This window comes from Dermacentor albipictus, chromosome 2 (genome assembly GCF_038994185.2).
Source record: "Dermacentor albipictus isolate Rhodes 1998 colony chromosome 2, USDA_Dalb.pri_finalv2, whole genome shotgun sequence".
Taxonomy (NCBI): domain Eukaryota; kingdom Metazoa; phylum Arthropoda; class Arachnida; order Ixodida; family Ixodidae; genus Dermacentor; species Dermacentor albipictus.
This window is the reverse complement of record NC_091822.1, coordinates 145011585-145035060: the sequence shown is the minus strand read 5'-3', so window position 1 is coordinate 145035060 and position 23476 is coordinate 145011585. Positions and strand designations below refer to the sequence as shown.

General features: G+C 48.8%; 1 protein-coding gene across 1 annotated transcript in view; it reads left to right on the top strand.

The window, feature by feature from the left end:
• The window catches only part of LOC135904682 (transducin beta-like protein 2), a 297791-nt gene that overhangs the window by 233096 nt on the left and 41219 nt on the right, over positions 1-23476 (top strand). The window contains exons 5-6 of the mRNA XM_065435595.2: positions 4371-4457; positions 18580-18715. Coding sequence (XP_065291667.1) covers positions 4371-4457; positions 18580-18715 — 223 coding nt within the window. The remainder of the gene's footprint in view (positions 1-4370; positions 4458-18579; positions 18716-23476) is intronic.

Here is a 23476-nt window from a genome sequence, read left to right as displayed (position 1 = left end):
CCGATGCCGCCGATAACGGCAGCGTCCGATTCCAAAGACGAAGGGCAAAAAAAAAAGGAGAGAGAGAGTTCGAACTTAAATGAATCATTACAAAAATAAAAACAAATAAAAAAGCGCGGATTGCGGTGTCACCTCCAATGACGACCTAATGCTAATCCAGAGCTTCGAAAGCCTTTATCGCTTCGTCGCGGCGCCACCGTTATCAACGGTGGCCGTGACTCTCAGTTATACAAGGACGGCGCGCGGTTCGCTCGGGGGACAGTGACACTCGGGAGCGCGCAACGTTACTAGACTGGGAGCGCGCGCGCAGGTGGCACTACGTCGCTGCGTTGCGAAAATCGCGGTGCCGAGGCTCGGGGCGAAGCGGTGCGCGCGCTCTATTCGACGGAATGCGTGGCTGCTGCAATCGGCAGCGCTTTCGTCCGAGCGGCGCCCACCTGCCGTTCTGTGAAACCGTGCGTTGCGCATACCTCGACGGTGCGGTTGTGGCACTCCTGTGACGTGTCACGTGTGTATGTGTGTGGGGAACAAAAAAAAGGGGGGGGGGGAAGGCAATCGACAAAATGTCGCACCCGCGTTTTAGGGATTTCTTTGGCATTTTTTTATTCTTCCGGTATAGTATCGTTAAGTGTTCCTGGCTCCCGATCACCGAGCTCCGGATACTAAAGCCGTGATGACGTTGAGGGCCTCGTCCTTCTCGGTATTACAGATACACGGGTTGCTGGAGACGGGGTTCTGTTCAGGTCCACTCGATTCGCCCGCGTTTCACAGTGCGTAAAATGCAGCGCAATGCGCCGAACTGCGGCGTTTGCAATTCTGTCCGCTACAGCCACACCCACTTTTTCTTCCCGCGCTTCGGTGCTTTGCTCTGAATTTTTTTTTTCCTTCTTTTTTTACGCCGTGAGATTCGACTAACTTGTGCGCAAATCGCTGTCTCGATTAGCGTGCGCCTACTGAACTATATATAATTCGGGAGCTGCTTCACTTTATTCGTGTCACCGGTTCGACTTGGCGACGTGTTTGCACGTTCCCATTCGTTGTGCGCGGTGCAGGCTTTCTGCAGGATGGGTTCGCAGGCATTCCCTGCACTCGTCAGTGAGTATATAGCGCAGGGCTCGCGCAAATGATTGCCGTGCCTGGGCGGCACGAGCGCGAACTGTGGCACTCAGCTGGTGGGAACTATACTTCCCGAAGTGCAGTGCTAATGGAATAGACATTTTGCCATAGAAAAGACATGCTCAGACGGACTATATCTATGGTTGACGGTGCATTGTGCCTAGTTGTTAGCACTGGGCGACGTGAGAGAGGTATCCTTTGCCGGGCACAACCTGAAAAGAAAGAGAGAGAGAGAGAGAGAATAGAGTTGTGTGAGTTTTGATGAAAACGTTCTGTGGTCTGGAATGGTCATGGCGCAAGTGGGAAATTACTGACACCGACCGTAGCAAGATAGTTACGAGTAAAAAAATAAAGCTAGAAACTAAAATGCAAAATACATTTTAAAACCTAGGACCTGTCGGCTTGCACATGCATATGGGAATCTTGATGACTTGAGCGAGAAGTACTCCTTTTGTTTGTTTGTTTGTTTGTTTGTTTCTGGGTTTATCGTATAGTTTGTCTCTATATAAACGAGAAATTCTTGCCTACCAGCTCACGAGACCGCGCACGCGGCGAAGTTGTCCTGCGTTTGTTGGATAACTTCGCCGCGTGCGCGGCCCGTGTCCCGGCCATTGGGGGCACGTTAATGGTCCCCTGGTGGCCCAAATTAATCTGGAGTCCCCCACTACGGCGTTGCCCACGACCAAATCGTGGTTTTAACTCGTAAAACTACCGAATTAATTCAATTCAAAACTTTATGTTGCCATGGGAGCTTGATTGATGAACAGGAAGTTCAGTGTATAGGGATATATATATATATATATATATATATATATATATATATATATATATATATATATATATATATATATATATATATACATACATACATACATACATACATACATACATACATACATACATACATACATACATACATACATACATATATATAAACCTGTTTTATAAAACTAGAGATATTTGCCTACAGGCCCGCCTACATTTCATGTATTTTAGATAGAACAGGATGACCAACGTAGATCGATACACATAAGGGGGGGGGACACTATACAGAAACACAACATACACAAAACACACCACAACAGCATAACAAACTAAAAATGTACCAGCTCCAGCGAGCTGGAATCTGTATATAGCGAAGCTTTGTGTGAGTGCATAAAGTCGATACACGAGTTTGCGTATATCGAATGTCCGCACAAAGTGACACGGAAAGCTGTATTCAGACATTACGGCCTCTGCCGCGCATGCGCGGAAGCGAGCGCCACCTGGTGGTGTTGCAAGGAATCCAGCGGCCAGAAGCGGTGACGTCGCGCACGTGCTGGTTGGCCTATGGGCACCCTGCAATGAAGTTTGCCTGTACATGTCGCGCCACCTAGCAGCGGCGGTTAGCATCCGCGGGTAGGCCGTCACCGTCATTTCACCATTCTCCGTCGTGCGTTCAGGCCCACCTGAAAGCCTGCTTTTCCAATTTTCCAGTGAATTCGCCGCGGCCTCTTGGCAGCTCCTTCGTGAGAAGTGTGAACAAAAAGAACAAGCACAGATACTGCTGCGCTAAGGATTGTCACAACCGGGAAGGGGATGTCGGTATCAACTTGCACCGCTTCCCTTCAAAACCAGGGGAAGCAACCGGCGGCTGAAGTGGATCGTCGTGGTTCGTGTCGGTCTTGCGAATTTCTGTTAAACGAACTAAGACGTAAATGGCAAGAACAACACAAATAAATAAAAGAAAAGAACCAGCAGCGACATCTGAAAAACAAACACAATAAAGCGTCAACTGCATAAGAATGCGTGAACTCATTCCCGCTCTTGTAGATCAGTTTAGATAGTTGTTTAACTCGTCTTGCTCCAAAACAAACGCGCTGTTGTTGTTACGTGCCATATCTAGCTTCGTAGGCGCTTCGGGCTGGATCCTTGTACGCACTTTGTTTCTTCCTGCGCCAAGATCACGACGCGAATGCTGGAACTGAGCTCATTCCTGCCGATATTTTCTCGCACTCAGAACAACAAAACTAAGGTTGGAGTACACTGCAGCACACGTCGAGTATTCGAAAATTAGCATTTCGCTCGCGCACGATAGCGCATATTTGTTCAGTCTTCACGTTATTTAGTCTCAGCTTATTGATCTCTATGATGCTTCAGCGGTAATTCCTCATCACATTCGAGCCCGAACGACAATACCAGAATATGCTCGAGGCACTTTGTCAACGGAGAAAAAAGCACTTACCTGCCAATTTGCCGAAACCTCTACAATTGTGAGGTGCAAGGCACGCTCCAAGTAATGAAGCGACAAATGACAGTTGAAAGACGTCCACGGCTGTATTTGCTCACTTAAATGGCATAAAATAATGATTTGTTAACTCACTTTGAGTTCGACGTCGTAAGCATGCTTGCTTTGTTGTGACAAATACTTCGCGACCTGTGGTGGTTGCTTAGTGGCTATGGTGTTGGGCTGCTAACCACTAGGTCGCGGGATTATATCCTGGCCACGGCGACCGAATTTCGATAGGGTCGAAATACCCAAAGGCCCGTGTAATTAGATTTATGTCCAAGTTAAAGAACCCCAGTTGGTCCAAATTATTCCGGAGCCCCGCACCACGGCGTGCCTCCTAACCAGATCGTGGGTTTCGCACCTAAAACACCACAATTTAATTTAAGCACCTCGCTGTGATGTCCGTGCTGTTTACTTATTTGACACGAAATACATGGTTGTATTCGTAAATTTGACGTCCTTTCGTTAGTATCGGTGATCCAAAATGAGCCTCGATGTTTTCGATTGCCTTAAAACCGCAATTTAGAACGTCCGCCAGGTTTCAAACGAGCGCCGCAAAAGCACGCCTCCGTAGCAGTGGCCGCCTCGGTGTTTCGCGCTACTGACACGGTGGCGCTGACGGCTGAGCCGATCGCTGCGCCGCCTGACCATTGCAGGGTGCCCATTCGGCGACAAAACAGCTGCGCAGCTCCCACGGTCAGGAAGACCCGGCGATGCTCGCAAAGAAAAGCTTTGCTTTTCATAAAGCATCCATCGCCTCCAAACCCTAGACGGTCGAGTTCGTTCCACCCAGCCAGTCGTTGCAGAGACAGCAATTCTGAAATACTGCTGTGTTCTTCATCTGCAGTAGTGTAGTACATATAGCTTATCTGCAAATGACGCGCTCCGATACGTAACGCACGTGCCTTATGGCGGCACATAGATGTCTCGTGTTTTGTTGTCTGCGTGTACCGTAACCGCCGCCTTCAATGTTTGTTTTCCGCAGGAGACCTGCTGGCCAGCGTGGACACCCGCCACATGAACAACTATTACGGCTGCGTGTCCCCCTGCGGACGCTTCGTGGCTTCATCGGGTAAGTACGAAGGCGTCCCCCACTTTTCTCTCATTGCGCTGTCGAGAGAGCCGCAAAGAGATATGTGTGAGCAGCGTTTACGATTTTTATTGTGATAGCCCTTATATGGGACGCTGGAGGCGTGTTTGCGCCGTCGCCGTTGTCGTGCTGTCGCGGCATCGGCGCGCACGCGCGGCCCCCGCGCGGTGTGCTGTGGCGATGAAGGGAAAGCTACGCGGGGGCGGAGCATCCGCCCACGTGTTACTGCGCCAAGTAGTCCGGCAGCGCTTTTCGTTTCTCGGAACGGACGCTCAATCGACGCAGCGTCCCGGCGTGACGGTTTCGCATTTGCCAATTGGCGCGGATTCTAAGGAAACCGAAAACTCAACCTAACACAGTTAGTGATTTTTTTTCGTGTGCCAGAAGGCCGAGATGCACGAATGCACTTTGAAATCTATGAAGTCACTCATACGTCCCGGCGTTGACGTATCGGCGGGATATTCAAGAAGGGGTTGTATGTGACATTCATTTTCTCCAGTGTTCGCCGAATTTTATTTCCCCGCCCAATTAATGAAAATTGAATTTTGAAAGAACAGTTTTGTCAGAATGGGAGGGGAGGGGGGGGGGTTAGCTCTGCCCTTTGATAACTACACGCGAAACATATTTTGACGAGAATTTACAGCGCGTTCGATGATCACGCAGAGCGGAATGAACGCGTCTCGAAAATACGCGGGAAATGAGTTCTAAGTGCTCGAAACTTTAGAACAGTTCTGAGTGCTTGTGGTCACCCGTTCGCTTCGTTTACTTGCTGCAATTTACAGAATACCGAAACACGCATGGATGGCAGCAACAGCAATGCTAGCGACACATCGTGGTGGTTTGTTGAGCCACGAAGGGTCAGGAACCATATTGGGCTTCTTGCTGTTCTTGTTTGCTCGAAGTCGTAGCTACACGCTGTTCTATTGTTGGACGTCGCCAGATGGCGTCATTAGCGCTGCTGTTTTATTAGAATGTGAAGACGTCTACCCATCGGTCGATTTAGGCACCACTGGCCTCCTTGAAGCCCTTGGGTTCAGCGGCAGCAGTGGTAAAGCAAACATGTCCGCAATAGGCATTAGTAAGAGGTGACTGGAGGATTGGTGGAAGAAAAGTAGGGAAACGACAAAAGACGGAGACGTACAAAAGCGCAGTTCGCAATAAGGGATCAGAAAATTTGGGCGTGATAGTTCACAGTTTTTTTGTTCTTTTTTCATTGTTTAACCTAGGTTAGACATTAGGCAGCATAATAGCAAGAGCTCGGTGGCGCAACCCACCGCCCCGTTCCACCGTTCCAAAGGGGACGCTCATAACATCCATCCATCCATCGAGGTCTACCTCTCTGGTATTCGAATATTCCGTAAATGATAGCACGTGTGAATACGGACAAGCTATAAAACTCTCTAACTTAGGTAATCCACTGTGCGATGAGTGTGCCTGTATGTAGCGGTGCATTTACACCTGCAGACACGTAGAACGTGGTCGTTGCAATTACAGTCCTGTCAGGCGCTAGCTGACATCAGGGTCACGAGATGGCGCCACGCGTGTGCTGCAGCAGCGCGCGCCGTTTGACTCTCCGACATTCCGGTATTTCGTTTTTTTAACGGAGATTGTAATCCTCTCGATTCTTAATTACTCGTAAGAGCTAACGCGCATATAAGGGCGAGGTTAATTATGAGTGCAATATACCTTAATTGGCGCTGTCACTAGCAGCTAAGTGTTTCAGTACTCTTATCGTAAGTTACGACCTTCACTGATATACCAATATGCTTTGGCCCCGTGTCGCAGTAAGCCCTGCGTCCAGCATCGACCGTCTTCTCGCGAAATATCGTTCCGAACCACACACACCCACCCACACTCATCTATAACCGAAGTTGCTCATACCTCGTTTTTTTTTTTTCATTCTTTACAAAGTTGTTCCTCGGAATTTGGAGAATGACAGCCCAGAAACAAATGTCGTGAAAAAAAAAGAAAAAAAACCGACAGCGCGTACTTTTAATGTTAGAGCTTCTCAGAGTGAAATATTAAAAGTCCGTACAATACCGGAAGGACGGCCAACGCAAGAAGCCTCGTTTCTACCATAAAGGTCGCCTTCGTGCATTGCGTTCGCCGCCAGCGTTTCCCGGTAAACATTAAAGCGGCAGTTGCCGTGAAGCATGAAAAGCAGTCGGAGATCTTCGAATGCGGTCGCGTTCCACTCTTAAAGGCGAAGCCTAAGCGACTTCCAACATATAATATACATTGTAGCTATCAGAACCTCGCTAGGTTCCTCATTGCGCCCGCAGCTTCGCGGAGCTGCGAGAGAGAAAGGCCGGCGGCGTGCCAACACCACCTAGACAAGAGAAGGCTTGAGCGCTCGGCGAGTGACGTCACGAAGAAGAGGCCGGCGGCGTGCTCGGGGATATGGGTTGAATTAAGGGATCGCGCCCTTATGGGCAACGTTAACCAGAGCGCAGTTATTGTTTTTTGTAACGCATAGTTGAGCAGATGGCCCGCAGAGAACAGAGAGTCTTCCAAGATTATTATATTTATGCAAAACTATTTGCGCGCTGCATTTATTAACAAGCCCGTCCGTGAAAAAAATTAAATGGTTCGACCTTAGGATTGAGAACGAATTTCGGGTAAATGATGACAGGGAGCGTGGATTATATTGAAAAGTCACAGTGCTGCCCTCTTCTTCAGAGTATAGCTTCTTTCACTTGATTTATCGTCGGCGCCAAAATGTTTGCCAAAACGTTTACCACAAAAGTTAAACAAAATGTTAGCACTGCACGGTGGCGCATATATCATGACAAATTCAATGGCGTGCCCTTCTTCACATTCGGGACACATGTATTTATTCCATTCTAGAATAGGCTCTAAACGATTGATTTCGCTTTCGAGGCATTATTAAATACGGTACCGCAGTCGACATATTTGCAACACTTCAAATGAGTTTAGCAATGGAGATACAAAACATTCGTGCAACTATTTACAAAGAAACAGCTGCCTTATTCCGCAGAATTCCAGCTCCTCTCTTCTTTGCCTTAACATTGGCACCAAATATTCTGTCATTGATCTTGCGGAAACATGAACGCATAATTTTTCGACCCCTATTCGTGATTGCTGCCGCAATTGGGCACGCAGCACTTGTTAGGAATATCCTGGCATGAACGCGTAAGCCACATTTCGCAGCAATGAAGGCTTGTCGGACACACAACCGCAATCGCGGAACAAGCGCAGAAACTACATGCACGATTCACGTTGAGGAAAAAAGTGCGCTCGGAAGCATGTTGCAGCACGCCAGGACTTTTCTAACCCCGAAGCTATCCAAGGAACGGCAGGGTTCCCTGAACTAATCGAATTGTTATCGCCGTCGTCGCCCACTCGATCTTCCACGACACATCTTCAACACAGGTGCGCCGCTCGTAGCTTCATAGCACGCTGCACGGAACTTCTATGCGGGCCTCTTTTGCGTGACGTAGCTCAAGGGGAGAGGGTACAGCCAGAATGCCTTAAGTTCTCTAGGGGGTTTTATCTAGAGGGTGTTAATCAGGCGAGCGAGGAGGGGCGTTATTCTCCGGCGGCTGCAAGGATGCCTCGTTGTCCTCCTCGACCGCCGCTTCGTACAGAATGGAGACAACCGCGGCGTCTACTACGACTATGCCAGTGCACCATCCTACAGCGTTGACCACGCGAATCGCAGACGCTGTGGGGACGCGTTGCTGGCGCTCGTGTTTCTTGTGTGAGGTTTAGCGCTACATTACTGGCCTTCCCCCAGCTCCACTGGTCTCTGGTGCTTGTGATAGCAGAGCCACGGATAGTTTTTTCCTCGCACAATTATTATTATTATTATTATTATTATTATTATTATTATTATTATTATTATTATTATTATTATTATTCAATACTGCCAATCTCTCAAGATATCACAGATGGAGTTGTTGTTGGGCTCAAACGCTTGTGCAAGACATCCACATTAATCGCGTTGCAAGTGAACATTGTTCTTCATTGCAAAGTAAGGCGGGTGCAGCAATTAACACTGTCCACGTGCTAGAGATGTGATCATTCTTTTTTTAGTGCTGGACGCGGGCAAACGTGACACTGCTGACGCTCGAGTGCTTTCCGCGTATCTGCTAGGAACCCCGCCGAGATTCGCACAACGAAAGTGCAGTTGACGCACTACAAGAAATGCCGCTTATATATTTCCGCGCGTCATTTGCTTCTGACGCATTGCCGCCGGTATACAGGAATGTCTCGGCGCGCTACACATTGTCGTCAAAGTGTCGCTGCGAGTGTTGTGAGCCTCCTTCTGGTTCTTTGAAGACAATGGACCTTTCACTGCTCATCTGCATTCGGCGTTGTCATATTCGACTTCGAAGGACGGTGCCCCGCGTAGGTGCGCACGGCAATGGACGCAAAAAGACGTATTACGCATATGCGACAGCTGCAACGAGAGTTCGTGAATTCCTTGTCGAAGTTTGACCCGCCGTAGTTGCTCAGTGGGTATGGTGTTGGGCTGCTGAGCACGAGGTCGCGGGATCGAATCCCGGCCACGGCGGCCGCATTTCGATGGGGACGAAATGCGAAAACACCCGTGTGCTTAGATTTAGGTGCACGTTAAAGAACCCCAGGTGGTCAAAATTTCGGAAGTCCTCCACTACGGCGTGCCTCATAATCAGAAATTGGTTTTGATACGTAAAACCCCAAATATTATATTATTATTGTCGAAGTTTGGTCAACTTGGCCCAGAATTCGTGACGCATATGCAGCGTTGTCAGTTAGTTTCATCAGAGGCACTAAGAGGGCAACGCTGTAGATGAGCCTCGCGCTGATGAAATGTTCTTTAAAAAAAAAAAGTTGCAGTTCCGTCCGAAAGGCGAAGCATCGAGCGCGGTTAGCAAATTAGTAGAGAGCTGTACGAAGTAAGGATAGTAGCTTTACCGGTTGTATAAACTCGTAAACATTCGCTTACTAACTAAATTAACCAGCACGGTGTCACGCGCGCAAAGGAAAACATAAGCACTTCTCACTCGATGAGCGCGGACACCCGCCGTCAGAACGCTGGCGTGAGCAAGAGCGGCAGCAGCAGCGAGCGCATTGACCTTCGTGCTGCCTCTCGCTTCCACGCGAACTAAGCGGCGAGAGCACAGCGCGCACGAAGCTATGAGCAGCCGGCGCCCCTAGACTCTGTCCCCATCGCAGATCGCTTTCAAGATAGAGCCCGCGCGAACGCGCCATAAGCAGCTAGCAGCCGCCGGAGTGGAACTAAAGGGGCTTTAAAGGGACACCATAGGCAAATATTTGGTCAAGCTAAAGTGATAGATGAGTGCTTGATTAACACTAAGGCGTCAATATTATCGCGAACTGAGCCTTCATAATCGAGAAATTGGGGTAAATGCAGGACGTGATTAGGGACTCCCTCGGGACATTCAAGTACTTGCACGACGAAGAAAGCACTCCTCAGTTGAATTCTGTCCCTAGTACTCAACCACTCGTAGCAAAAAACATCCTTGTGTTGTATTATAAGACGAAATAAAATGCTACTTGTCCGTTTCTATGTCATTTTCAGAAAAAAAGAACTGGTTGAAATTACCCTTGACAACGAGGCGGGCGGTCAAGAGATTTTGTTTTCGCTCGACACCGCGCCGCCCAAGCTTTCGCGTTTCAGAAGTTTCGTTATCGCGTAGTCCGGTGCTAGTTTTGCTGGCTCGCGAAACTCGCGCTAACTGCAAGTAGCAGAGAGTTCAATTTCCATGTGATGTCGCGGTATGCCCGAGCGGTCTACGCCACTTGACCAAGAAGCAGCTGCAGCGGCGAATCCACCGCTCTTTCTGAATCCACCTCCGTCTATTGGTCGCTGTTGCACTCACCGACGGCTGCAAAAGGTGGCGATGGCCTACGCAACGTCACCACTCCCCCGGTATGGGGGCGGGAGATTTGAATTTCGAAAAAGGTGTTCGGACCCTTCAGATGCAATTTTCTCGTAAACTAAGTCTTGTCACGAAACAAGCGTTGTGAGGTTTCTGGAATGGTATTTAAACAGTGCACGCCGGCCTAGTATTTGTCTTTAGTGTCCCTTTAAGTAGAACACCCCAGCACTCCTTCCCCCCGATGCGGCGCGCGACGTATGCCAGCGCGCTTCCTCCCCTCTTTCCTCCCTTGCGCTCGCTAAAACCTCTTGAACTTCGTAAAGTAGTGACACTCCCCTCCTCCGCCTTCACTCCTCTTCGTTTCTCCTCTCTTTCACGCTCCCTCCTCGACCGTGGTGCCGCCTACACTGCTCGAGCGTAGCAACGGCGCCAACATGCGCTCCTCGCCACTCCGTAGACACTTCTGGAGCAAAAATGGCGCTGATGCACGGCGCGAGGGCCCACGTGATGCTATTAGGCCAATAGCGACGCGGCGTCGGCCTCGGCCAGAGCGCGCGAGGAGGAGGCGGCATTCTTCAAAGCGTGGCACTACTTTACGAAGTTTAAGGGGTTTTAGCGCGCGCGAGATTGAGCTGCCATAATCGGATCACCCTCGCACGCTTTCACTCGCACATACAGCATACGGCGCGCGGCGATGGTGTTATCTCCCTTGCACTTTACACGGAGCATCACGGCGACGGCAGAAATGCGCATGGAGCGTCCGTATAATTGCTATCGCAATAAAATCAATTTCAATGATTTGGCAGGTGACGGCTGATTACTGATGGAGCGAATTAAAGCCACGGTTATCTCTCGCATATCGCGTCGTATCCTCGGAACCGGTACACGTCAGTGTAGCCCCATCACAAATTTGAAACTATATTCTCTTATTCGGGCCGTTGCGGCGCAGAAAATGTTTTTGAAACTTGTGTTGACTGTCCGCTCCCTGTGGAACGCAGTGTTATTATCATAATTATCGTCATCAGCCTATTTATGTCGACTGCAGGACGAAGGCCTCTTCCTGCGATATCCAATTACCCATCTCCTGCGCCAAGCGGTTCCAACTTGCGCCTGCAAGTTTCCTGATTTAATCACCTCACCTATTTTTCTGCCGTCCTCGACTGCGCTTCCCTTCTCTTGGCACCCGCTCTGTAACTCTAACGGTCCACCGGAACGCAGTCTACGTTTACTTTTTCATTTTTGAGGGAAAATAAGTAGACCCCATTAACGTCATGGCCTGTTATCTTTCCTTATGGTGACGTTCAAGACATGGCGGCTATGGCGTGTTTCCCGCTCTGCAATGGCTTCCGTCGCGAACAGTCCGCAATAGTATTGACACGTGTACTTGTCTTTATCGGGCGACACGTTTCCCCGCCTAACAAATGTTATCGCACAGCGCAGGACGCGCCTGCATGTATCGGAAGTTTCTGGAATGTTATCGATGGTTCCATCCGCTGTCTGTGACCGAACCTTCTGTATTCTGATTACGCAAGGTTCGGTCACAGACAGCAGATAGAACCGCCGATAACATTCCAGAAACTTCCGATACATGCAGGCGCGTCCTGTGCTGTGCGATAACATTTGTTAGGCGGGGAAACGTGTCGCCCGATAAAGACAAGTACACGCGTCAGTATTGCCTTCCAGATCTGTTTCTGTTACTCCGAGGAAGAGGTCGCTGAGCGGACTCGGTGCTGGATTTGGACACCACCTATGAGCATCAGCGTAACTTACTGATGGAACTGAACATTCTTATTGATGTATGCCCCTTTGTGACTAAATTAAGGACAACAGAATTTCTGCGGGGTAATTTTGACCGGTTGAAATTGAGTTAGTATAGCTCTTGCGTTTTTCTTTGAATTACAGGATATATCGCCGCGATTGCACGTTCTGTGTCCAAATCTTCGCCCCCTAGTAGTGGCGCCCTCTGGATGAACAGTTGCAGATCTTGAAGAATATGCTTTTGCTGGCTTTTTGCGGCGGAAGCCATTGCGGGAGCCATAAACGAGCGTTATACACCGGCATTTCGGTAGTAGTCTATTGGGATATGACGCGTCGTAAGGGCCAGAGCCGCATCACCCTATGACTGATCTATCCAAGTGCGCCTGAAACAGAAAATAATAATAATAATAATAATAATAATAATAATAATAATAATAATAATAATAATAATAATAATAATAATAATAATCTGCTATCAACAATTGCAAATAGGTGACACGGCGGCCAAGTAATTGAGAAACCAATCTGCATGGAGCTCTTTTTCAAGAATAGGTACGGAGCTTTCGACGATGCCTGTGCCGCAGCGACACCATGCGCGCTTGTAACCTGCCGCACTCCGAACGCTCCAGGGATTATCCGGTGACGACGAGCCGTTCTTTTTTACGGAACCAGCACTGCTGAAGTTCTCTCGGTTCCGGGAATGGACTGCGCAAATAATAATAATAATAAAAGTACTTTAAGTGAGCCTGAGTGTGCGTGCATACGCGCATCTAATTGAAACGACTCCTTTCCTCGCAGCCCCTTGGCTTTTGCAGTTTTTCTTCTCCTTCTTCGTCGTCCTCTCTCATTTTCTCGCGTTCTCGAAACACCGCGTCTCGTTTGCTCGATGCTGTTCACGATTTAATAATAATAATATTTGGGGTTTTACGTGCCGAAACCACTTTCTGATTATGAGGCACGCCGTAGTGGAGGACTCCGGAAATTTCGACCACCTGGGGTTCTTTAACGTGCACCTAAATCCAAGCACACGGGTGTTTTCGCATTTCGCCCCCATCGAAATGCGGCCGCCGTAGCCGGGATTCGATCCCGCGACCTCGTGCTCAGCAGCCCAACACCATAGAGCCACTGAGCAACCACGGCGGGTGTGTTCACGATTTGCGCGTCCCTGTAATAACAACGCCTGGAAGAGCCGCTCGCGGTGCGTCGCGAACACAGGTCACGTCTCGTAGTTGAAAGCGCCGCGCGATCCACGTGGCCGATCCTGTGATTTTGCTTCTCGTTATTCGCCGGGCGGACGAATCTGCGACGTCACTCCGACAGTGCACAGAAAGCAGCAAAACAAAGCCGCGTGACACGCTCGACGAACTGTTGATGTATACCATTGCAACATCTGTCGCCGCTTTGCGGCTTGAGCGCCGAAAGTGTGCGGCCAACCCGTTTCCACGTTCGCTGTGTATACATGCGTCACGGATGCGTCAGTGCGCCGATACGTTTTGCGCAGACGCTGGCTCACTCGCGCTCTCTTTCTGCGGAGCTATTTATGGCAGTCGGACATCTTTTTTTGCGGCCTGTAACTGGCTGCAACTTTAAAGAACTTTGTACGTTAAAGCTTCCGTTTTTACCTCTCTCTCTCTCTCTCTCTCTCTCTCTCTCTCTCTCTCTCTCTCTCTCTCTCGCTCTCGCTCTTTCGCTCTTCCGTTTAACTTGTCGTTGTCCTGCGTCATTTCAGGGTTTTAGACACAGCAAAGTTGGTACTTTATTTCCTTGCTTCGAATTCTCTCTTTTTTTTATGTAACTGTATTATGTTTACGGTCTCCAACGTGTGTGTGTGTGTTATAGTATAGCGTTGATCTCGTAACTGTGCCGGTGGGATGACTGGCTCTGAGGCAACCTACCTCTCCATTTGTCTATACTGTTATTAAACAACAGGAGCAATTGGTGCTGGTAATGACGCGCTGCTCTGTGGGTTGTCTCCAGCTTTATCTCTCTGACGCACGCAGTCCCCTCCGTTGTCTATCTGAACGTTTCGTATAAGGTGATTGGTGGCAGGGGCTTGACGCCCCTAGGCAGCGCGCAGGAGCTAAGAGATGTGGAAAGCTACAGATTGTTTCTGACCTTCTGAGGGTTTGCATACATTAAAACCCAATAGACGACAGTTGTCAACCCCCCCTCCCCCGGCGCCCATAGAGTTTCTCACTATAACACCTAGAGGGAAATCTGGCGCCACCGTCTATGGGAATTTCCTAAGGGGCACTGTGCCGTCATGGGAATGACGGTATATGTGTCTGCGAAGCTTGTGTTGGCTGGTGTTGCAAGAGGCTTCGTCTAAAACGTGGATATTACTACACAAATAACGCGTTCTTAAAGTAAAATCTTCATAAAATGTTTCCATTCACGGATATTACATCTTCCAGAGAAGTTTACTCACCTACAATGCATAACCAAGCGAAGAAAAGCAAGAACAGACGACAAACTGTTCCAAACCGAGCGCGAATCTTGCCGCCTGTTTTCCAACTTTAGCGGCCCGCTGACACTTCTTACTTTTCATATGAAATAACAAATTCTCATATTTAAACAAAACATACTTCTGCGTAATAATGAAGCTAAAACAGCTTTTTACGTACTGTTTTAGTAGAAAATCATTGTGACAGACGGAACGGTACTTGCCTGGCTCTCCGACAATGATGCCATACCGAAGTCACAATATACCGGCATTCCCATGCATACCACAGCGCAGCAGCGCCAGATTTCCCTCTAGGTAATATAGGGAGAAACTCTATGCCCCCCCCCCCCCTCACCCCTTTACCTCCCTTATCGGAATGCAGCCTCTGCTGCGGGGATTCGTACCCGCGACCTCGTGCTCGGAAACTGAAAACGCGACACTGAGGTTTCACTAGGGGACCTCTAATATGCGCAACGCAGTCTACCGGCTTTCTTTTTCTTTTTTTTCTTTTTCAAATGAGTCGCAGCGTTGGCTCGTGGTGCGGCTACGATGTTCATTTGGTGCGCTCGGTGTTGCAGTTTCAAAACACCCGCCTGTGCGGACCGCCCGTTCCGGATTCCGATGCACGTTTAAGAACTCGAAACGGCATAAGCTATACCGTAAATTTTCACGCGAGACGGCATCCCTAAGCCCTATTATGCTGCAAACGCTACAACCGATCAATTAATAAAGGGAAAACGAGACATCCACCCCATCGCAGCAATTGCTACAAATGAAACCCATGCGGATTGCTCGAAAGAAAAGCCTCGCAGTTGAAGAAAAATTCGTCCTGTTTTTTTTTTTTTTTTTCTTCAACTGCGAGGCTTTTCTTTCGAGGAATCCGCATGGGTTTCTTTTGTAGCAATTGCTACGATGGGGTGGACGTCTCGTTTACTTCTCTCCACCTTGCCGGTTTCCGCAGATCTATTACCCCACACACCCAATCAAATTCATTCGTTCGATCGTCCAGTCGGTGGTTTCTCCCACGGACGGCGCATCGACGGTTTCAGAAAGCCACGAGCGCACAGTTCGTAAACGTTGCTTTGTTTGCCACGTGCATCAGCGCCGAGTCACTGCACGTCGTCGGCACAGCTCTGCAAGCGGTGCACCTACACATACACAAGAGCGAGCGCTTAAAGGGACACTAAAGCGAAAGAATGAATCAGTTTAGACTAATCAAGCATTGTTTGAGAACCCTGCAGGCAGTCATTTAAAAGAAATAGTTTGATTATTAGATGAGAAAATGAAGGTCCAAGTTTCAGTATATGAATTTCGCGCCGAAACCCCAGCGCCGGTACGTCAGCGTGACGTCAGGGATTCCAAAGTATGTTTTCGCATTTGGGCCGCGTTGGCTGAATAAAGGTTCCCTAAACTTGCCATGTTTAATATTTAGTTCCTTCAGAACACAATGTAGTCAATCTGTACCGCTATATTTAGTTAGTAGGCCCTAGAAGCTGCCATCAATATCCAGGACGTCACAGCCCCCAGGTGCGGGAACTTACGTAGGCGTCGCCACCCGTATTTTGTTCTTGCCCTTTTTCTGGCTTACCAAACGTCTTATCGTTGTAAGAGTGGTGTTTTTGGCGTTGTAGAACGGTAATTTACTGATGCAGAAGAAATCACTTTTTAACTTTAGTGTCCCTTTAAAGACGTGACCCTTGTCGGGGCGAGCGCAGCCAAGGCACAGCTTCGGTGTCGTTGACTCGCGTAGCGCGGACGGTTCTTTGCTTGCGTGCTCGTATATGCAGCGTGACTAATCGACGTTATTATTGCTCGTTATGGAGGCGGCGCGCCTCACTTGTTGAGCCGAGCTGTTTTCGTGACGCGTCCCGTCCTCCCTGTAAACAATTGGGACAGAGCGTACAATTAAGGTCGTAGCCGGAGGCAGAGTCGAACAAACGAAAAGTGCCCTTCTTGGCGCTCGGTGAGTCGCGAAGTTCCCGCGTTCAGTTCGGCGCCTTTTGTGGAGCGGCTCGGCGTCGCGTACTACGCCCGACTCAGCTATATATATATATATACTCCGATACCGCTTCCAGCTGACCCGTCATTATGCGAAGTCTTTGGTGTTTCTGGAGAGACAGCGTTCGAGACATAGCGCTAAAACTTCAGTACAGTTGTAGTGGTCTTAGCAAACAACATGAGCAACAGTTCCGGCAGCCTCTCCATGACTGCGAAACAACAACAACAACAACAACAACAACAACAACAACAACAACAACAACAACAACAACAACAACAACAACAATTATTATTATTATTATTATTATTATTATTATTATTATTATTATTATTATTATTATTATTATTATTATTCGAAAAATGATGACGTAATGACGAGATTGCAATAGAGGAACGCGAAAGGCATAAAAAGGAGTGTTGAACACTCTAAGAAAAAAAAGGACTAAAAGAGGTAGGGAGGTTAATCCTTTTGGGGACTAACTGATTTGCCACAACCATTAGTCCTTTTGGGGACGAACTGACATGGGATGAACTGTTACTCCTCATGCGCTTACTCCTTCGGGGACTAACAGTTGCCCCTGCCCGATGGTCCTCAAGGGATTAACGGTAATTAGTTCCGATGCTCCGCAAAAGTGAAATTAATTACATTAAGCATTTATACCCTAATTAAAAAAATAATGAGCCGAAAAAAAAAACGTGCCCGAGAGCAGGATTCGAACTCACGTCCTCTCGCTCACAAGTCAGGTTCTCTAACCACTTCACCGCGCCGCTTGGTTGGCAACACGGGATATTTAGACAAGGTGAAGCGTGGGAACGCAAGTGCGGCAACATGAAAATGACTCCGTATTTTGTGCAAGCTATGCAGTCAGACCCTAACGTTGAGTGTACTTGCAACCATAAGCGACTGCGAAACGAAATCAGCCCGAGCATTCTTAGGGTGATTTAAACTGAGGCACTACGCCATGTATACGTGTAGCGAGCTCAACGGGGCACCGAAGACGACAGAGAAGGGCAATTAATTCTTCTGTCGCTTAGCGTGTCCCGTTTGAGCTACACATCGCTTCAGTTCGCAACCTCCTTGGAACGGAAGGAACTTAGGTACTATTTACCAAGAAAATCTAGCCGTCGATCAATTACTTGCGCGTTTAATGTGTATCGCTCATTTATGGGGTGCGCACGATGGGCATGCCTTTTCACATTCCAGTATTAAGTTTCACGTCATTTTCTCACGAAGACGCAAGGTGCTGCTTTGAATGTAGTTCAATAGACAATGCACGAACTTCGAACCATTCACAATTTATAGACAATACCGTTTTCGCCGCATCGCTCCATGACATGGACGAAAACGGCGAAGTGCCTGGGGACTAACTGTTGCCGTTCGTCCTCCCATTGCTCTCTTTCCGAGCAGGGACTAAACACTTACTCTCCGAAATTTGCACACGGCACGCACATTCATGCAGTTAGTCTTTTGAGGGACGAAAGCGCCCTTTTTAGGACTAACGGCGCAGTTACTCCCGTTTTCCCCGGGATTTTTCTTAGAGTGAAGTAACAAGGAACACATGACTCTAGCGCTGGCGCTGTTTATTGTTGCCACCACATTTATTGCCTCCCTTTGCGAGCGCCGCAAAATCTCGCAATTCCGCTGAATCTCCGTCCGGCACGATGTGCCTGTGCGTGCGAAGTCTCTCAGACGCCGCTGCGGTATGAATTCCTATTGCGCGAGTTAACAGCGCCGCGATTGCAACATCTTCGTTCTGTAGTGCAGTGATTTGGGCTTTTTGGTAAGTCATTGTTGGTAAAACATTCTTGTATGATGATGTATGCGAAAAAGTTGTATTTATGTATGGGTCCCTTGCTCGAAATAAAGATTGTTGCATGTTAGCGCCTGTGTGTGCGCCACGTCTTCGTTTCGTCCTTGTCTTTTCGCGCGCTATAAGCCTCACGAAGCCTCGTTCTGTTGCTTGAGCATGCTGATACGTGTTCTATCTTCATGCTCCTTATACCTTCACTTTAACGTCCGCTCACGCGTTGGCCGAACGTCTTCCCTCTGTCGCAGGCTTCACCCCCGACGTGAAGGTGTGGGAGGTGTGCTTCACCAAGACCGGCGACTTCAAGGAGGTCAAGAGGGCCTTCGAGCTCAAGGGTCACACGTCGGGCGTCTTCTGCTTCGCCTTCTCCAACGACTCCTCCAGGTATGCGCACCCGACCGCCTTCCCAAAGATACTTGGCCCTCTGACCAAACTGGGACCCATATTCCGCGACTTCTTTATCGTTGTCCGTATACCTTGGGACGTGGCTTCATTAGATGGCTTCTCCGTGTAGGTGTTTGTGCAAAACGCCACAAGATGCCGCTGCTTCTCTCTTACCTGCATGCGTGTGTGTGTGATAGTCGAACGGCAAGTGTGAGCATATGTACAGTCGACCAAAAAAGTTTACGGACCACGGGATCTCAGAAAATTCAAAATATGCGAGCTGCCTTTAAAAGCAGCCAGTAAAATTGTACATCACAATGTTGTCCGCATATGCCACAAAAGGCTATAAGTGGGAATAACAGGCTGTGTTTTGAAACTGAGGAGATATTCAGCTTTGTGTCAGATCTCCTTGTCCGTAAACTTTTTGGTCGACTGTACAGTGCGGCCCGCTGTTAAAGGGAACGCACTAATTTGCGGCTGTCACTCTGGAAGTGCCAACGTGAACGCGCTGCACAAGTGTGTACAGAAAGCTACCAGCGCCACCAACCGCAAGTTATCGTCTGCGAAGCTAGGGAACCGTACACTTGCCGGAGGGAAAATTCGACCGTGCTCATCTGTTTCCTCTAACAGTGACAGCACCGTAGAATCAGTGATGCCGTGTATTTTCATTGTTTAGTTTCTTTGGGTAGGGCAATTCCAATTTGCTTGCCTGATGCAACGGTCGTGGGTTCATATAAATATCGTCGTCATCATTATCATCTCCAGTGTACCGTAATCCGTAAATTTCAATAAACGCGCGGACAATAAGTTAAACTTTCAGCTTTCTGCTGGTTTCGCGTGGTTGTTACAAAAAGAAGTCGATTCCACTGAGCTCCTCTGTTTATTCTCTTATCGGTAGCATAGCGAGGGTCTCGACTCAGGCTTCCTCGATGCCTTGGGATATAGCAGCGAACGAGTGGTTTTTTTTTCTTCTTCTGCCGGCTGGTTGCTCCTTAGGTTACATGTATATTGCCTGTGGTGCGGTGTGCGTCAAAACTGCGGTTTGTTCGGTGTCCCACGTTCGCCGCCAATGCAGTGTGATGCGCAGGCTAACACGCCCGGGTCCGTATGGTTATATAGATAGGTGTGTGTAAATATTTCTAGAGAAAAGGACGGAGGCAGTCACCGCACTCGCTGTGCGGATTCTGTAGGTTCTGCTCCCACCGCGGCCGCAAGCTGTCTTTAATTTCCGTCAACGTTTATGCCCTTTTCTTTCACTAAGAACTTGAATGTTGACGCTAATCTAATTGTCTCATTTGTAATTAATTCTAAACTTCTACAAGGTTAGCTGCAAAGGAACTACGAGGTGCCTTGCGTTAATTGCCTGTCGCACCGTCGAGATATCACGGGGTGATGGAAGACCGCAGGAAACGAGAGAGAGAGAGAGAGAGAGAGAGAGAAATTGTAAGAACTTATGGGAGAAACTAAGAACTGCCTGAAAAGATACCAAGGCGCGTGGCCTCGATAAAGGTAAAAATACACCGCAAGAAAGAAAACTTTAGATGAAGCGAAACGCAGAGCAAGCGATCAGTGTCACTATATAACCGAGACCCGATATCTGTTGGCCACTTGAGATATAACGAAAGGAGAGAAACAAGTCGGGTACAGGCGTCCGCCTTACAAAAATTTAAGGCTGTGCCGAGCTCGAATGACCGAGTTAAACTGGGAAAAAAAAAGATAAATAAATGAAAACGTGCGCCGTGTTCTCGCCTTAGTTTCACGGTGTGATTGTTGGCGCGGCAGTTGATTTGCCCCCTTATCGCTGTGTGTTGCACGTGAGCGACGCGTTATCGCGCAATGGACACGCAACAGAGCCTCGTATCAAAGTAAGCTTTTTTCGAGTGCGGCTTTATCTCCGTGTTCGTTTTATCGGGTCTATTTGTTCGCGTTGCGGAGGGCGGAACTGCCACATTTACACCCCCCCCCACCCCCCCACTAAGGTCACCTCGATATTGCGGTGGCTGGTATTGTGAAAATGATTCCTGTGAACCGATCGGGTTTTTTTCCCCCTCTCTTTCTCCTCGGCCAACTGTTACAGCTTCATGCTAACGTTCTAGCCGCTGATATGCTATAAAGCGGCAGCCAAGCATTATTCGCGTCCCTTGCTTATTATCACTACGTTTCCGCATTCCGAAGCGATAATTTTCTGGATTCAATTAAGTCGCCGTGACCCCAGGGTGAACTAGGCGTTGCACTCCGTCGCTGCGTAAATAATGGAACGACGGAAAGACAAACGTAGACTGTCGTGTCGCCTCGATGCTGTCAATCCTATTGTGTGCGCCTTATTAACCGTTTCGTCGTCTTGTTTGGATCCGAAGCGGTCTTTGCCCTATACCGCCTCGTGATTTGGCGTTCCGTCCACCGTCGCGCCTAGTCGAAGCTGCTGTCATCGCTGAGCTGTCACTTTCGCGAGGTTTCGCCCGTGGCTCGGCACCAGGGCTCACCCGCGTGCACGGCCGACAGCGCGTTTACGGCGCTGTGCCACGCTCGCCGTATTCGCCCGGTGTCCGAACGATTTTGACCCTCGACTTCGACGTGTCCTTTGACGAGCCGCGCGAAACCTACAGCGAAGGCGATAGTATCACCGAAAGTGATCTCTGAGAAAAACACGTATACCTTCCCCTGAATCAAAGTTACCGCCACCGTGGCTGACGACCGTTATTCTGCCGTGCGTTGTTAAGAATGGCGAGCCGCTAAGCAAGATTGCCACCTTGCCACCCGATTACGACAAGGGGTGCAAGACGCGCACCTCTCCGTCGCTGCAGCTGGGAGGCGTTCAAAGAAGCGGCCTTTGCGTTGGAATCCGCCGCCTTCCTCCAGCCCCTTCGACATTGTGACGGAACTAGTTCGGTGCGTGAACAATGATTCCGGAGTTCCCCAACGCGGAGCTGATTTGACACGCATGGACAAGCTGCTGCGGGAACGACGTATTTTTGTGCTTCTCACGGTTCGGAGTGGCACGGAACAACGAGCGACCCTCGAGCGGCAACGATAGTTCCCGGAACGGCACCCGCCAACGCCGTCGTCGGGCATCAGAGCGCGGTTGCCTTTGTGTACGTAAACTGTTCTGCAGAGCAGCGGCGCGTTGGTGATGAGTAAACGAACAGTCGCCGCGTCGTAGGACCGGCGGATCGAGTGTATAAAAACTGTGGTTGTGCGAATGCTGAGGACACTTCTCTTGAGCAGTCATGTTAGACTGAGTCACTTCTCTCATGCAGTCATGTTGGACTGATACTCTTTTTCTCAAGCAGTCATGTTAGACTGAGTTAATTTCTGTAATTAAACCCTTTTCCTCGTTCTCGATGAGAAGCAGTTCTTCACTTCATCAACGATCTCAGCGTAAATAAGTTGGACGACGGCATGGGCCAGCTACCTTCGAATTCATGCCGTACTCCAATCTTGGCAAAGGACCACGGACGATGGGATTGAGCCCCCAATCCTGACAACTGGCTGACAGCGGTGAGATGGACTTTGCGACATGGTTCTGTATCTGCGGTGAGTGCTTGGTTTTTGCTTTGACTCTCTAGGCTTCATTTTGTGGTTGTTCTGTTTAGAACAGTAGGGAAGCTAGATTGTTGTGTGTTAGCTAGGTTGTGTTTTCCTAGCTAGATTTAGAGAGCAGAATCAAGGCAGTAAAGCAGCAGTCATGGAGTTAAGGACACTGCTGAGAGACGAGTTGTTGATTGTTGGTGAGGAACTGGGCCTAGATGTACGCAAGGAAATGCTCAAATCGGAATTATTGGAGCTAATTTCCAATCAGGCCAGTGAGCAAGATATTGAAATGGGATTGGAACTTCTCAAAAAGAGAGAGAAACGGGAAAGAGAAAGAGAATAACGGGACAGAGAAAAACGAGAGAGAGAGGAACGGGATAGAGAGAGAGAGGAACGCGATAAAGATCGCGAGTTAAGAAAAATGCTACTTGAACTTGAAAACAGACGTTTGGAGTTGTCTCAAGGAAGTGAAGGCGCTCTGGGTCGATCAAGTGAGGCAGAATCGTACCGCATGGACAGGCTATTAAAGCCATTTGAGGTCGGGACCGACATAGGCTTGTTCCTAAGCAATTTTGAAAGGACTTGCGAAAAGATGAACTTCGGTCCGAGTACATGGCCACAGCGGTTGCTGTCTATGTTGCCGTGTGAGGCGGCGGAAGTAATCGCCAGATTGAGTGTGCAGGATGCATATGATTATGCGAAAGTTAAGGCTAGTCTCCTGAAGAAATACCGCCTTTCAGCCGAAGCTTTTCGGCAAAGGTTTAGGAGCACAGGCAAGAAAGATAGCGAGGGCTATCCGGAGTTTGCATATAGCTTAAAGGCCAACCTAGTCGAGTGGCTTAAAAGCGCGGAAGCGTACGACAGCAGAGACATGATCATTGAATGCATGTGTCTAGAGCAGTTTTACAAAACCATCCCCCAAGCTGTGAAACTGTGGGTGCAAGACAGAGGTAATGTAAACACTGTGGAAAGGGCGGCTGAATTAGCCGAAGAGTACGCAACCCGTAGAAAGTTGAACGCCGAGGAGGGAAACTGGGACGGTCGAAATGGACCGCGGAAACCATTTCCGTTCAAAAGGGGTGCGCAAACTAGACGATCCGAGCCTGTAGACATGGCGGAAAAGCCCGCAGAAAAGAGCGAGGAGAAACTTAACGGAGAAACCGCACAAAAAGAACAGAAAAGAAAATTCGAATCTGTTAGACCAATTCGCTGTTACAAATGCCACAAACT